Consider the following 17,051-nt stretch of genomic DNA (forward strand, 5'->3'; position numbering starts at 1 on the left):
TTTCTATTTGTTCTTTTATATTTTATATGATGGCGTGGCGGCCGGGCGAAGATAATGTGTTATGCTAAGGCTCAGCAAATGCAAGGCGTCGCAAGCCAACTTTTAACTTCCTTCGCTTAATCCCTTTTGACCGCGTTGATCTTTACAGTTAATGGAATATTATTTTTAAAAATTGTTTTATTTTAAAATATTTTAATTTTTTTAATAAAATATTTAAATTTTGTATTATTATATAACCCTAAAGCATTCTAATTGTAATAGTAACTCTCTTGGAATTTGGTCCGTAAATCAGCCGATATCCAAACCGATGACGACAACCATAAAACCGAACTCTTAGGGACAGTTCGGTCTTTTTGACGCCCTTTCTCGTTTATGTCAGGCGATCTCGCTAAATGATATTTTCACCTTCCTATTTCTCCTACTAATTTTCTTGCTTTGTCTTCTTCCTCCTCTTCATCAGTCGCGCGGCGCCTAATTGTGATCTTTTTTTTTTGTTTTTAGTTTATCTGTAATTTACTTTATTCATTTTTGAAGTTAACTTCAAGAATTTCGGTTGGATTCTTATTTTTGCTTTTTCTTTTGTTTTAAAAATCTGATTGTGTTACTTTAACGTAGAAATTATGCATTCTATTGGTTTGATTTTGATGAACTAAAGTTTGAACAATGAGTTTCCGATCAAGAAGTCCACTGTTTTCTTTAATTATTTCTTTTATTGCGTTTTAGTGAATGTTTCGTTCGAATAAGAGCTCACTAAAGCGACTAATATGATTCTTAGAATACTGAAAACGTTGAAAATAATTGAAGAGAGAAGCGAATGGATTCAAATTAACTGCCATTATTACTTCCAACGATATAAGAACAAGGAAAGTGGAGACTTCCACTGAAATTATGGTTGTTACTTGAGTAGCCGTTGAACGGAACGACGTATGCTGGAAGAAGGCTTGTTACGCAGTTGATAATAATGAATGCAATACAAATATAATCTTGTGCTTAGCCTGCATGCTTATTCATTTTTCAAATGGCCTCAAAGAAAATAGAAATATGTGTTGTGTTTCAGAAGGTATTTGTTAACTGTCCATTAAATTTCAGCTACATATAATGTCAAAATGAATCAGTTATGTAAATGATGCTTGCATGGCTCTGAAGTCTATTTTTTTTATAAAATTGAACCATCAATTTTGCCTCTTCTGATTACCAAGATTCTTCTGTTTTTTCCTCAATGTCTTTGCAGCACCCTTAGCCAGGGGCTTCAAACTAGTACCGATCCTGTTGAGGTTATACTCTCCATAGCACTTGCTATTTTTAGACTCTTTGCACTTGTGACCAGAAACATGCAGATGAATCTTCGTGCTTTATCTAACCAATGACTTACTTCTGTGAAGCTCTTGAAGCTTCATTGACCTCTCCAGGTTCTTCTGGAATTGTGGTTGCTTTCGATGTCGTAAACATGCCTATCTTCAATCTATTACCACTCAGCTGGAAGAAATGAGGATCAAGAGGCATGACTCGGAACATCACAGTGGCGGAGCCACGTATATTTGAAGGTGGGTATGTGCCTACCCTGAAATCCGAATTTTCTTTGGTTAGTTCCTTATTTTACTGATGTACCCACCCTGAAATTTTATTTGTGCCCTCCAATTAAAAAGTTTTGTATTGCTAGTTCATTTTTGCCCACCCTAAAAAATATTTCTAGATCCGCCACTGGAACTTCAGATGCATCTTCGGATGCTTCCCCAGTACCTTTGGGAACTAGTAAGACTGTTTGACCAATATAAGTGGTTGGAGACACACGGTGCTGAAGATGAAAACTTGGTTCCAAGCCTTCCAAATAATCTAAGGAGAGATATCTAGAGGAACCTTTGTCTGTCTTTGGGTAGAATGGTAAACTCATTTATCTTTTTCATGTCTCTCAATTATTTATTCTTCTGTGTTCTTTGGTTTGTTGTATCTTCTTTATTAGCGGTAGTGAGAAATATAAGTTGTGGATTGTTTATGCAATGCAGTACCACAAAATTCTCATGTTTGTATCACGTACATAACCGATTGCTAGTGGGTTATAGTTTTGTTTTTAGTGGATTTTATGGTAAGTTGTTTTGAAATTGTTCTTCTCTTGTTTCAGGACCACATTTCAGTTTATTATTGCACATCGAGCTAGTCTTTATTTTCAGTTACCTTGCCTTTTTCTCCCCATAGATTCAGTTTGATGAAAGGTTTACTCAAAAAAAATGAAATGAGGACACTTCTCTGGAGAGGAACTTCTAAAGTTGAGTGATCAAATTGAAAAATTTTAAAGTTTAGTGACCAGTTTCATAAATAGACTTCTGTGGATAGGAACTTCTAAAATTGAGTGATCAAATTAAAAAAAAATTAAAATTTAGTGACGAAAACAGGAGTCAAGCTAAAGTTGAGTGATGAAATTTTAGTTTACCCTATATTTGGTTTATATATTATAAAATTGGATTATATTATCAAGTATATTGACAGTGGATTTTTTTTCACATGCAGAATTGAAATGGTGATAAATATTTGTTTTTTAGAATATATAATGGAGAATGACAAATTGTTTAGATGAAATTTTTTTATATATGACGGTGAAAAATTATTTTTTTGAAGTAGGGTGAAATGAATACAGAAGGGGTAAGTCGTCTAGAATATACATGTTTTTGGGAAGTTGGTCGAAATATTTGACGCCTTCAAACTCTTCATCTCCGTTGTTTTTGGTAGGTCAATCATGGTATTTTTGGTCGAGTATAACAATAGTAGAGAGGGAGACGAGTCCTAATGTTTCAGAGATGAAAATTTTAAAGATGTATGTTTTGGTTGTTCTACAAAAGATGTTAAGTGATTCGACCGATTTCTAACGTCCAATATAATGAATATAAATCAAAAAAAAAAAATTACTCCAGCATTTTTGCCAAGACAATTGATATGATTTTAACGTAGTGAATTGTATTTTCAATATATGAAATAATAGTAATTTATTAATTTATTTATGTAAATATTAGAATTGGATATTTTTAGCTAAGTATTAATAATAATTTAGGATACTCTTTTTGTCTTTCTGGTTTTCGATCTTTTAAATTTCGATTCAATGTTTGAGTATGAAAAGGATTGTTGAGAGCCTCTTTAGAGTTGAGTGTGACCAATACATGCCCTACCAATTTTAAGCTATTGTATCTTTTATCAACAAGTTAACATCTTCATCATTCAAGGTTTTCTTCTCCTTTTCCACCCTGCTGCTGCTGGTTTCTTCTTTGCATGTCTTTGGTTCAGTTTTCCGGCACTTTCAGAGACGAATCACCAACAAGACAGAAAGAAGCCGATGCTCTTCTAAAGTGGAAGGCCAGTCTTGATAATCAGAGTCGGTCTTTCCTCTCTTCTTGGGATGGAAACGGCCCTTGTAACTGCACTGGGATCATTTGTGGCAACTCGACAAGGGTCAGCCAGTTAAACCTTTCAAGCTCCGGCTTACAAGGTACACTTCATAGTTTTAGATTCTCTTCGTTCCCCTAACTTACTGTTCTTGATCTTAGCTACAATTATCTCAATGGAACCATTCCATCACATGTTGGCACCCTATCTAGATTAAACTACCTGGACTTGTCTTCCAATTATCTTTCTGGAAATATTCCATTTGAGATAGGAAATTTAAGCTCTGTTTCGGAGCTTTACCTGTTTGAAAACATGCTTACAGGTTCGACCCCCCTTTTGGGAATTTAACCCACTTATTTCATCTTGTCCTTTCTGGAAATAAAATTTCGGGGTCTATACCAAAAGAAATTGGAATGCTAGGCTCTCTTACAGAGCTTTATTTGTACAATAATAATCTTACCAATGAAATTCCGGCTTCTATCGGAAACTTGACGGGCTTGGTTACTCTTTTCTAATACAAAAACAAGTTTTCTGGTTCTGTGCCTCAACAAATTGGAATGTTGAAGTCCTTAAATAGACTTGATCTCTCTGACAATAATTTGGTGGGATCCCTCCCTCCCTCTATTGGAAACTTGACCAAAGTATATTACCTTTACCTTGGCAGTAAGAACATTCATGGGTCAATTCCGCAAGAGATGGGAATAATGATATCACTCACTGACCTTTACTTGTCAGAAGCAAATCTCTCGGGATCCGTCCCTGCTTCTATTGGAAACTTGAAAAATCTGATATATCTTCACCTTTTCTCCAATGCACTGTCGGGATTTGTTCCTTCCAGTATTGGAAACTTGACCAATCTCATTGAATTGGTACTGGATCGCAATGAATTAATTTGGTAAGCTCCAGTCCCTTGTTGACTTGAGGTTGTTCACCAACAGTCTCAGTGGTTTCATTCCAGAAGAGATGAACAATCTTACAAGTTTGACACAATTTGAATTATCTGAAAACTTCTTGATTGGCCATTTACCACATCAAGTTTGCCTTGGTGGAGTACTTAAATATTTTAATGCATATAACAACTATTTCACGGGTCCAATTCCCAAGACCTTGAAGAACTGTACCAGCTTATATGTAGTTCGGCTTGAACGCAATAAACTTACTGGGAATCTATCTGAAGATTTAGGCATATACCCGAACCTAAACTATCTTGATCTGAGATATAATGAATTGACTGGTGAGATATCATCAAAATGGGGTCAGTGCCACAAGCTAACAAGCCTAAGGATCTCTAACAATAATATCACCGGTGAGATACCCTCAGAACTTGGAAAGGCAGCTCAGCTACAAGCATGGGACCTCTCTTCAAATCATCTAACTGGGGGCATTCCAAAGGAACTGGGAGAGCTAAAATTGTTGTTCAACCTCGTGTTGAATGATAATCATCTTTCAGGCAGTATTCCTCCACAATTCGGATTGCGATATGCTCTTGCTAGTCTTAACTTGGGAGCAAACAACTTACCTGGCTCCATTCCGAAAAGTTTGAGTCAGTGTGAGAAACTCTTGGAACTGAATTTGAGTGTCAACAGATTGAGTGGAGGAATTCCCTTTGAGGTTGGCGGCTTATCTTTTCTTCAAGTTCTTGATATCAGTCATAATTTGCTGACGAGTAAAATACCGGAGCAAATTGGGAACTTGAAATATTTAGAAAAGCTGAACCTATCTAACAATATGCTCTTTGGTTTTGTTACCTCAACTTTTCATTATATGTCGAGCTTAACATCCGTTGATGTATCCTGCAATTAGTTGGAAGGTCCTCTTCCAGACAACAAGGCCTTTCGAGAGGCTTCATTTCTGGCTTTCCGAAACAACAAAGGCTTGTGCGGAAATATCACAGGTTTGGAAGCATGTTCTTCAAATTTAAACCATAATGTTGATCGGAAAATAAATAGCAAAATTGTGATTGCAACTGTAATCCCTATTTTGTGCACACTACTACTCGTATTTGTTGTCTTTGCGATTCTTTCTTCTTCACAACGAAGAGAGAGGAAGACCGACTACAAGCCAATGATGGTAGTAAGTGATGATATGTTTGCAATTTGCAACTATGATGGAAAAGTGATGTACGAAAACATAGTTAATGCAACTGAAGAATTTGACTCTAAATACTGCATTTGAGTTGGGGGATATGGCAGCGTTTACAAGGCACAATTGTCGAATGACCAAAGGTTGCTGTGAAAAAATTTCACCCACATCCGGAAGGTGGTGTTTCAGATCAAAAAGCTTTTAACAGTGAGATTCAGGCCTTGACTGAAATATGTCATCGCAATATTCTGAAATTTCATGGTTTCTGTTCGCATCCCCAACACCCAATTTTGGTATACGAGTTTTTAGAAGGAGGAAGCCTGGATAAGATACTAAGGACTGATGAACAAGCAATGCAATTTGATTGGATTAAGCGGGTAAATGTTGTTAAAGGCATAGCTAAATATGCACCATGACTACTCCCCTCCTATAGTCCATCGTGACATTTCAAGCAAGAACATTCTTCTAGATTCAGACTATGAGGCTCATGTTGCAAATTTTGGCGCTGCTCGGTTGCTAAAGCCTGACTCCTTAAATTGGACCCAATTTGGAGGCACTCTTGGTTACTCGGCTCCAGGTATGTTTTCCTGTCTTTTCTTTACATCTTTTTTTTTCTTCTTAATCTGTAATTGTTCTGAATTTCGTTGAAGCAAACTGTTCAACACAAGCTAAAGTCGTAATCATGCAATTGAGCTCGCCTTTTCTTTTGTAGAGCTTGCGTATGCTATGCAAGTGAATGAAAAATGCGATGTCTTTAGCTTTGGAGTAGTGACACTGGAAACACTTATGGGAAGGCACCCTGGGGATCTAATATATTTCTTGTCATCGTCATTTCCTTCGGTCTCCCCATCATGTTCATCATCTGCGTCATTCAGTAATTTACTACTGAAAGATCTGTTAGACCAGCGTCTTCCATCTCCAAGGAAACGAACGGCAGCAACACTGGTCACAATTGTAAAACTAGCATCTCGATGCTTACATGCCAGTCCACAATCTCGACCAACCATGCAACAAGTTTCTCGGGAGCTGTCAACTCGGAGTCCACCGTCAGTTATGCAGTTTCACACAATAAAGTTAAGCCAACTGCTCGACTCCAGCAGTTGTACACCTGAACCCGGCTCAGATTCTGCATTGCCTTGATTTCCCATGCTTTCATCACTTGTTTTTCCTATTAGTTTGTATGCTCTCCTTTTTTGACTTGCTGACCAGAGAATGCTTTCCAAGTTTAAGGGGTAAGTCCCAAGTGGTTATGTCTGAAACTTCGATACATCTAAAATAAATAAATAAATAAATTAGGATAGACAATTTAGATATACGAATTGATAACTTCTTTTATTTTCCATAAAGGACAATTTTTGAATTTTTTTCTTGACAGAATGGCAGGGATAAACAAAGCACTATTGTGCTTGTGAATACATGGATGCTTCAATTTTTGCTCAACAGTTTCTCAAGGGTCTCATACAATACAGTAAATTAGTGGAACCAATTAGCAAATAAACATAACTAGAAACAGCCAAGGAACCTGTATGGAGAAGTTTAAGAAAACTAACAGTTTTATGATCAAAGATTCAAAACTCGAACCAAATGGGGATGTCCTGAATTTCTGATTCTATATCGGATAATTTGAACATCCTTGTAGTGAAACGGACTAGCAGTTTTTCTTAAGTTGCAATATCAGATCAATCAATCTTCACAGACGAGTAGATGAGCCTTGTGAACCAGAAGCAAGCATAGAAACCGATTGTACCAGTGAGCACGAAGAATGCATACGATACTATCAACATATAACCAAAGTATAAAACCCCAGATACTGGCTTTGTGATCTCGAGCTTCGTAAAGAAGTAGAAAGCAGCATAGAGGAATAAGTAGAGTGCTGAAGAACCCGAAGTCAAGTATGACCGCCACCACCATCGGTAATCCTCACTGCATAGCTGGAAGTAGCAGAGTACTACTGTGATTTCGGCACAAGTGACAATAAGAATGACAAAGACAATGAAAAGGAAGCCAAATATATAATAGAACTGATGCAACCATATTGAAGTGAGGATGAAAAAGAGCTCAATAAAAACAGCCCCGAATGGAAGTATGCCCCCAAGTAGGATGGAGAAGGCTGGGTTCATGTACCAAGCCTGCTCTGGAATTTGCCTAGGGATCTTATTAGTTTTCACTGGGTCCTCTATTGCTGGCTTCTTAAAACCAAAATAACTACCCACGTAAACAAGTGGGACTGAGATGCCAAACCACAACAATACCAATGCAAACATGGTTCCAAATGGTACTGCCCCTGAAGACTTCTGGCCCCATATCAGAGCATTCAGGACAAAGAATATAGCAAACACTGTTGCAGGAAACATAAATGCTGTTTTGAGTGTAACTTTCTTCCATTTGGTTCCCTTGAACAGCTTACAGAGACGAGCCGAGGAATATCCAGCAAACAGGCCCATGAAGACCCAGAGTAGAAGCATGGCTGTTATTAACCCACCCCTATTTGAAGGGGATAGGAAACCAAGGAGAGCAAAGATCATGGTAACAATAATCATACCACAAAATTGAACCCCTGTTCCAACATACACACAGAGTAAGTCAGAATTTGTTGGAGGCCTAAAAACATCTCCATGGACCAGTTTCCACCCTGTCTCCTCTTGTGCTTCTTCTTGAGTTTCGAGTTGGTTGTACTTGGAGATATCCCGATAAAGAGTTCGTAACATGATCATAGCCACCATCCCTGAGAGGAAAATTACAATCATCAAAGAATTAACAATTGAGAACCAATGGATCTGATCATCAGCCATTAGAAGATAGGTATCCCATCGGGATGCCCACTTTATATCACTTTCCTGCAAGATGACAACAAGTAGCTTGTTGATTAGAATGAAATATCATCATAGAGACTGACCAGACTGTAACAAGCAGCAATGTGTTGCCGACCTGGAACTCAACATCATAAGTAAATATGATCTCCTTATTCTCTTCAACCTCTTGAGGAGATTCAGAAGTAGTAACTGCACGTTTTGCATGGGGATCACAAGTTGTCAGACGAGTCTTCTCATTCCACTCACCCTCATATTCATGTTTAACACTGTATTGCATGTGTATCAAAACGGCTTGGTAAGAAAAGTAGAAAAGGAAACCAGTGGTAATAAATATGCCTCTAACATAAAGAACGTTCTTTTTGACCTGAATGGTTTGACCTCAAATCCAACAATCCTTGCAGAGTCTGACAATGGATCCTTGTGATACTTGACTGTAAATGTCAAGTGATTGTTTATAAAATGTTTTTCTTCCTTGCTCTGCAAGAAACCAAAGCAGCATTGCTTGCATTATCAAATGAAAATATGATAAAAATTGTTCTAAACAGATGCTGACCAATCTAGAACTTACCCCCGCATACTTTCCTCTGAGACCAACATGATATCCATACTGATACACTACAGCATTTTCCCGATCAGGCCTCCTTATAGGAACAACCAGTGGAAGGTTATCCAAAATCCTGTCACAGACATATGATAAATATCAGTTACCACTCAAAAGAATAAAAGGAAACTAAAATTAAGATATCGAGATGAGTTCCTCACATGTTAACTCGATACTCATCATCGATCTTCTCCTTGAATGCCTTTGCAACTTTTTTATCAAGAATTTTTCGACACACAATATTGCACATTTGCGGTTCTCCCATTTTGAACTGCAAACAGAAGATTCCTCTAATCATTGAAAAAACAAAGTACAGATAAGGGACATAAGGAAGTGATTTTGGAGTCCAAACTCACCACATAAGGAGAGTTTTCAATTCGATCACCACGAAGGACTTCCCCAAGATTCTCTGCACTGTCAACTATATGCTCAGGCTGACAAAAGGGTAGGAAATAATAGGAATAAGGAAGTTGTGTTTTTGTTGAAGTCAGCTTATTCACTTTCACCAACAATTGACTCCCCTGCATAAATGGAGAGAAAACAACATTGAACAAAACTACATTAAACCATCAGTCATCAGTTTGGTTAAAGCAGAGAGCCCGTAGATTGATTATCGAGAATGGAAGATCCAGTAAGCTTTTTAATCAACATTCAAATATCATAAATAGTCTTCAATTATGGTATTGATAAAAACAAACTTAAGCAACTTCCAAAGACTCATCGTATCCAAATTCATTTAACGTAAACGGTAATTCTAGAGATAATTAAACGCAGATCTAAATGAAACCCAATAACAGAGAGGAGAATCCAAGTGAACCTAAAGATCCAATATACATGATAATTCAAGGCCCATGCATGCATGTGATGAAACTGACCTTTTGGAAATCTTCAGGGGCAACGCCAGGGAGGTAGAAACAATGGGCTCGAAAGAAGAAGAAAGCTAACAAAGAGAAGATCCATGCGACGTCAAACCTATGACCAGCCATGGGTTTTAACCGGATTTATATACGTCGCCCGAATTCCCACTTTCCCGAGGAACTAGAAAGAAAAAAAAAACAAAACCTTGCCGAATTGAAATGTCTTGTTTGTGAACGAAGAATGAAGAGAAGAAAAAGGGTGGCTTATTGGTAAACACGAGAAATGAATCCCTGGGAAGAGAAGTCTGTAACTATATGTTTATAGAGAGGACCCTCCCTCCCCTAGTCACCAACGGTTGGATTTAAATTCTCTGATTATCGACACACGGTCTTGATTTTCATCAGGTGACCTTGACGGTGACTCTCCTTGAACATTTGGGTAATAGTAACTTCTTTCTTCGTTGTTATTTGTTTGATTTTTTTAATTCTCTGATTGTCGTTGGTTTACATATGTTTTTTGAGTTTGTGTCAGTCTGTTTCTGAGAAGGAAATTTTCAAATTGAAGAACCCGTTTTTATTCCACATAAGTGCAAGAGAAATAATTCTTAATATCCCAGAAAAGCAAATTTGTTTGGACCTCTAAAACGTGTATGATTCTGATGGCTTTTATTTCTTTCTTTTCCATAAACCAAACAAATTATTAAAGGGGATAATCCAAATATGTTAGGGATGGCAAACGGGAAGGACGGCTGGGGTCTTCCCCATCCTCGTATTCACCTAGAATTTTTGTATCCGTCACCTATTTATCATTTACAATGGGTAAAATTTTTAAATCCACACTCATCCATATGTATATATTTTTAAATCTATGTGGATACTTACCACTCATCCCATACCGGTATGTATTAACCCATACTCGTCAATTTGAGATAGAAGAAATGACGATTCTAAAAATATTTATATCCTAACATTTGGTTAATTTACAACTCATGTCTAATAAAATCTTAAAATTTACATAACAGTTATTGGGCGGACGGATATGAGACAGGCGGATGTGGGGCGGGAGGATGCGGGGTAGGTAAGGTTTCAAACCCATCAACTACCCACGGCGGATATAACTTTTACATCCATACCCGCCCATTACCCATTAAACTTATACCCATCCCCGCCCCAATTGGAATGAGTACGGTACGAAATCTACGAAATTATACATGTCCACCATCCTTAAAATAATCAATCATCAATCTCTGGATTAGGTACGATAATCCAATCCTAAGTATGATTAAGGTGTTGGATTTGTTTAAATAAAAATTAAATTATATGATTAACATATCACATCATAAAGTTAATGAAAATGTATAATACTTCAATGATTAAAACATAACAATAGTCAGCATTGATTAAAATTTAATAAATCAATACGTAAATGATTAAAATACAACTCATTTAAAATTAATAATAAGAAATGAAAAAAAAATAGAACAAAAGCGATTATTCTTATAATTAACTTCAAGCATCAGTCATCGTCGTCGTTATCTTAATCATCTCAACTATCATTATTCATCAGTAACCGACAATCACTCCAATCTTTTAAATTTCTAAAGTCTCAAATATTCAAATCATTAAAAAATATTTAAATATTTTTATTTGATAGTTTAAAATAATAATGACAATGGCAGTCGACCGCCCGTTTGATTACCATCGGACTTTGGTCATTTGACGCGATTAATATTTAGGAAAAGTTACTATGCGATTAATATTTAGGAAAAGTTACTATGCAGCGTAAGGGAAGATGTGATAGGGGAATTTATCAACAAAAAAAAAAAAGATGTGATAGGGGAGGAGGGACGACGACGTGTGACGGGAACTAATTTTTTTAAATAATGTTTTTATTATTAAAAATAAAAAAAATAAATACAACATTTATTATTTAACGAAATTTTAATATTCATTATGGTCAAAACATTTAAATGATAGGGTTTGTAATATTAATCACCATATTATTTGAAAAAATTAAAAATTTAAATAAAAAAGATGTATAATGTAGATATTTTTTTATATTAAGTATAAAATATTTTATAAATAAATTTATATATTAATATAGAGCGAGGGTGGTGGAATGTTAAAAAAGGTTTTCATATTTTTTCCCTGAGCCCAATCAATTTTATCTCAGCCCACATCGCGCGCCTTCCCCTTACACGTCTCCCCTCCGAGCAGCCGATTTCAAAACCCGATCGTCATTTCCGCCAAGTTAAATCTAAACCGCTTCAGAAGAACACGAAAAAGTACAAAAAAAAAAAAGAACAATGGTTGGGGCAAATCTTAAATCGGAGACACTGAAGCTCATGGATAAGAGGAGTGGAATAGAGGCTGAGATGAACGCCATAATTGAGCAGCTTTCTCAACCTGGGGGTCCTGGTCTCTCCGGCAACCTCGTCGATTCCGAAGTATTTTCCTCTTCTTCTTCTTCTTCTTGAATACTCATATACATTTACCTACTACGTTAATTTCGTTATTAGGATTCAAAATTCAGTCTTATCTATTTCCTGATATTAGGGTTTTTGTACTTTCCAGGGGTTTCCTCGTGCTGATATTGACATCCCATATGTCCTAGCACAACGACATCGTCTTGCTGGTATCCTCTATTTTAGTATTTTTCATTCATTAAAATAATAGTAGTGAATTTGAGGAAGGTCTGTATTAAGTATTAACAAAGTTAGCAAATTTTGTTGCTTAATTTGAGCAGAATTGAAAAACGATCATGGGGAAATTACAGAGAAAATAAACGTTAATATTCAACTTTTGCATTCTGCAAAACTTACTTCAACCCCTAAAGATTCAGGTTAGGCTTAATTTATTGCACCATTTGTTTAGATAAATGATTTTGTGCTATATTCTTTCAATCAATTCATGCCTTCCAATTAAAGTAAGTCATACCAATTCACCAATCTGATAGGTGTTGAAATGAATCAAAATGCATCAGATTCCAGTGCTGGTGCATCGGGGGCCTTGCAAAACATTGTTTCGAGAGATTCACGGGGTGCCAATGACGTGGACTTGATTTCTGGTATGCCCTTTGCAATTGTTGATGAAATAGCTGATGCATCTCCGGCAGCTGAAGGTGGTTTACAACTTGGAGACCAGATTGTTAAATTTGGTAATGTGAAAGCTGGTGATAATTTGCTACAACAACTTGCTTCTGAAGCTCAGGTTAATCAGGGTCTTCCCATACCTGTCACAGTCATGAGACAAGGAGCATTGTTTAATCTGTCAGTGACTCCTAGAACATGGCAAGGCAGGGGCTTGCTAGGGTATGCCACTTCTACTTGATCTGCTTATTTGTACTAGCATTAAATCACAGATCATATCAGTTTATAAATACCTTCATTTTAGATTGTTGCTGAAGAAACAACTTACAGTAGTGGAAGTGAAAAAATAAAAATAAAAATGACTACTCAGTTCCAAGAAAGGGTTGACGTCAGAAATTAATGATTTGGGTCATTAACAGTAATAATATTTTCTAAAGCAATCAGGTAGGGGAGATAAGTGTGATTTGTAGATTATTGCTGTAATGAATGTAGTAAGTTTTTTCTTAACATGTGTGTGAACTGCAAAGATAAACTTCTTAGAGCTGACTGCTTAGTTTTTAAATATTTACTAATTTGTTGGTGGTTTTGAACTATTGCAGATGTCATTTTCGTATCATGTGATTTTTTGCTTCATCAATGGAGCAGAATAAAGCAATCTGGCTGCCTTCATTTTACCTGTTTTAAGACAATACTCGGATCTCAGATAGGGATATTAACGTTGACCTTTTTTTCCTACATAGATTCTTGAGGATCGAATATTTTGTTTCTGAATGAATCCAATGTTTTTGTTGCATTTTTGAGATGTTCTTGTTACTTTTATTATAGTTTTTTAGATAGATCCTTTATATTCTCTCTCTAAGTTGTTAGATAAGGGAAGTCATTGCTCTGCTGTTATTGTGTCAATTGGCTTGTATAGAGTCTAAGCTGTGAAGATAAAAGTTGATTTCTGGTGAGAGTTCCAGAGTAATGGGCTTTAGGAGGAACTACCGCTAAACCAAATATAAAGGGGCTGATGTTTAAGTGATTAATCGAGTTTAGGATAGGAACTAGGAAGCCAGTAATAAAGGAACAAGGCAAACATAGCCCATCACAGTGTTTTTTTCCACTTGAAATTGAGATTGTCTTTCTCCCTCAACACTTTTTGACCCCCATTTTTCCAGAGTTGATTACTAGCAAGAAAGGAACTAACCTTGCTTCTGCTTTTAAGTTTTATAACTTAAACTTCCTTTTACGTCTTCAGCTTTGATCCAAAGCATTAAAACTCGATTTCGGCATAGGTTAATAGCATACTTATCATGGAAATGGTGGACCCAATATGGTAACTGGTGAATGCAAAGATTTTAATTATTTTCAATAGAATTTAATGGTTGTCCCTTGTTTTCATATGTAATGAGGTAAGGGGGAGGTAAGATAGTAGGCTGCCCCCAACACTAGGTTGAGAGCAGCTTCCGTAGAAGACCTCCGAATTATGAAATGCCTTCCGTGAGACTCAATCTCACGACCTCAAGGTTAAGAACCTTGTGCTCTACCAACTGAGCTGGATAGTCATAGTTCACAGTTAATAACCACTGTATTTCATTGTTAACATGGGATGAAATCTCAACTTCGAAAGTAAGCAAAAGCCGAAGGATATCAAATCAAAGTCAGTTTCATTTACGGTTTACCTTGTAATTTTTTTCTTCCTTTTAGTCGAACCGCTAAACTTGGAACAAATACCATTATTATTGTTGGATGAGTCTACAGCGCACGTCGTACAATGTAACATATCACTGAAGCGACACGTTGAATCACACCACTATTTAAATTATCCTTATTAAGTAAATATTTAAAGGGTAAATTATGCGTTTAAAACTTATACTATCATTTTTATTTCGTTTTAGTACCTAAACTTTATTTTCTTCAATAACATTAACAACAATGGTGACGTGGTATTACATATTAATTTTTTTTTTAATTTTCATATCATTTTTCTATTTCTCCATCAATTTTTTTAATTAATTTTATGCAAATATTTAAATGGTGATACGCATCACCAACTATGGGCATATGTTTGAATCATATGGGACAAAGCACAAGGATACGAATTTTCATTTCGGTTAGGAAACTTGATTATTCACATCCATTAGATGCCAGTTTGCTCAGTTGGTATGTCCCAAGTAATTAAAATATGTATTTACTTTCCAGTGTCCACTTCTGGCTCTTGTTCCTGAAGTTATTAGTTCCCATTATTGCAACCAACCTTTTGTAGGTTTCGATGATGCCAGGTTATCGATGAGTTCGGGTCATTGACCGGTATATCTGGAGTTTTGTGAATCACAAGCCTGTAGTTAGCAGATTCAGATATCCTCGCCAGGTTCCGGTTAAAACCCCAAAGCAGATGTCATAAGCAAAGATCTGGTACGAAGAGGTTTTCGAAACGTAGGGACTACTGTCATCTACTCTTTCATGCAAGTGGCGGGAATAACAAATGACCATCTCACGAGTTGTTTCAGATTCCAGAAGTGTATAACAGCAGCAGAAGCAAAAGAAGAAAATGTAATGGAAGATATGGCTGAAGAGGGAAAAAAAACAATAATGTGATCTAAATGGAATTATCCATGGATTGATTTTCTCCTCAGAATGATGTTGGCTGGCGGCAGATAGTGCTCCAGTTTCGATCATTTGGTTTACTGCATTGACTGATTCAATATACTCTTGCTCTTGGGTAACAATGAAAGGCTGTTTTACGTAAAAAGTTTAGTTGAATACTTATGGATTTTGAATATGCTAGAGACAATGCTGAAATAAAATTGCAGACACGAAACCAATTGACATGAACATATAATTTCCCTATATGTCGTAAAGAAGCTGCCCAAATTTTTTAATGTGAGAAGCTTCCAGGCATGACACAACAGACAGGCTCCCGTCGTTAGGACCTGGAAAGACATATGTCTTCCCATCTTGCGACACTTTAGCCGGTCCTAACCATATGGGATGATCCCATCCGAAATCTGCATCATAAAGAGGTCTCAATCGAGACCGTCCATCAATCGGAATATGCAACTTAGTTTCCTAACCATCGGGGAGGCATCGGGCCTTATTTATGCAAAGCCATATATGTGCTGCGAGGCTGTTGTAGGTGCTATAAACACCAGCATCTCCGTTTCTGTTTGCCTTGGCTTTCAAGGTGTTGAGATGATCACGAGTGAGTTTGAAGATGGAGACGGTAGTTTCAGGTTCCCATTGGGGTTGTTCAGCAGTATTCATGGAAAGAGGTGGGTCATATTCGACGTGGTGAAAAGTCGGAGTCGGTGGAACACGAACTTGAAGAAATGACCTGTCGATGTACGGTTGAACACTAAGAGGCAGCCCTCCAGCCATTTCAGCCCAACTGTTAATGAAATGAACCAAAGCCGGACCATCTGCTAAAGTATGCCTTATTCCGATCCCAAGACCAAGTCCTCCACACTTGAACCTTGTTACCTAATAACATTAATACAAACATTAGAAACTATTCAAAATCAATTAATTCCTTACATATATGTGTGTACCTGTGTTAAAATGAGAGGATATGATGAAACATCAGCAGAAAAATCAACTTTCTAAACCAATCTCCAAAGGTCTGGACTATAATTCATGGTGTTGCCGACCAAATCGTCGACTACGCACTCTGTTTCAGCCTCTATGAATAAAGCTCGTTCTCCATTGCAGACTATCTCAATTCTTCCACTTTCGTCCCTCCCCAGTCTCCCAGCCATGGGGTAGAATGGGACAAGAACCTTGCTTAAAGCTTCCTTGAGCAGACGAGTGTCGAAGAAATCGGAAGAAACATTCGGAAGAAGTAAAGAGTAGGGACATGATGCAGTGTCATTTGTAGTTCTAAGTTATAGCTCCATAGCCGATGCTTTGGTGTCTCCTCTGCTGAATACACGATGCTCTACTCCTTGATAGCGATCTCCATATCTCGGCTCTCTCGCACCTACACATAAAATTCATCCAACATGGTAAGAGCTTTTATAATCAAATCGAAGAGTAAATTGTTAAGAGATTTGAAGTTCTCTACAAACACGCCTCGCATTGCATGTACTTAGCACTCAAAATAAGAATATACCTGTTAAGTTGTTACTGGCTTAGAATTCAACTTCTACATAGCAGCTGTCTGGTTCTAGAAACCATCGTTCCCCCCCCCCCTAACATGTCAAGCTCATGGACGACTGGCTTGCTAAAAGGAGACACTCGAATTTGGCTCATTTTGCAA

General features: G+C 37.0%; 3 protein-coding genes and 1 pseudogene across 4 annotated transcripts; 2 read left to right on the forward strand and 2 right to left on the reverse strand.

Annotated features, from left to right (window-relative positions):
* The first annotated feature begins 1,501 nt into the window (after positions 1-1,501).
* Positions 1,502-5,547, forward strand: LOC120194222 (probable leucine-rich repeat receptor-like protein kinase At1g35710). The gene is made up of 5 exons (XM_039196602.1): positions 1,502-1,582; positions 3,274-3,438; positions 3,939-4,267; positions 4,311-4,983; positions 5,176-5,547. Exons 1-5 carry the CDS (start codon positions 1,502-1,504, stop codon positions 5,545-5,547), a joined length of 1,620 nt encoding a protein of 539 aa, XP_039052533.1.
* A 1,298-nt stretch (positions 5,548-6,845) lies between these two features.
* LOC120193796 (transmembrane 9 superfamily member 10-like) lies at positions 6,846-10,152 on the reverse strand. Its single transcript, XM_039196227.1, has 7 exons — positions 9,744-10,152; positions 9,225-9,389; positions 9,030-9,139; positions 8,836-8,944; positions 8,632-8,744; positions 8,383-8,533; positions 6,846-8,291 (listed from the first exon to the last, which is right to left on the reverse strand). Exons 1-7 carry the CDS (start codon positions 9,852-9,854, stop codon positions 7,134-7,136), a joined length of 1,917 nt encoding a protein of 638 aa, XP_039052158.1. The 5' UTR covers positions 9,855-10,152; the 3' UTR covers positions 6,846-7,133.
* Positions 10,153-11,873: 1,721 nt separating this feature from the next.
* Positions 11,874-13,533, forward strand: LOC120193799 (26S proteasome non-ATPase regulatory subunit 9-like). Of its 2 annotated transcripts, none has more exons than XM_039196229.1 (5): positions 11,874-12,172; positions 12,300-12,360; positions 12,472-12,567; positions 12,709-13,036; positions 13,414-13,533. In XM_039196229.1, exons 1-5 carry the CDS (start codon positions 12,032-12,034, stop codon positions 13,433-13,435), a joined length of 648 nt encoding a protein of 215 aa, XP_039052160.1. In that variant the 5' UTR covers positions 11,874-12,031; the 3' UTR covers positions 13,436-13,533. The 2 variants fall into 2 exon arrangements, with proteins under 2 accessions (XP_039052160.1, XP_039052159.1); XM_039196228.1 differs by having other exon boundaries at positions 11,877-12,172; positions 12,682-13,036.
* Positions 13,534-15,643: 2,110 nt separating this feature from the next.
* On the reverse strand, positions 15,644-16,754 carry LOC120194223 (annotated as a pseudogene).
* Between the last annotated feature and the right edge of the window lie 297 nt (positions 16,755-17,051).

Source organism: Hibiscus syriacus, unplaced genomic scaffold (genome assembly GCF_006381635.1).
Source record: "Hibiscus syriacus cultivar Baekdansim isolate YM2019G1 unplaced genomic scaffold, ASM638163v2 tig00116997_pilon, whole genome shotgun sequence".
NCBI lineage: Eukaryota > Viridiplantae > Streptophyta > Magnoliopsida > Malvales > Malvaceae > Hibiscus > Hibiscus syriacus.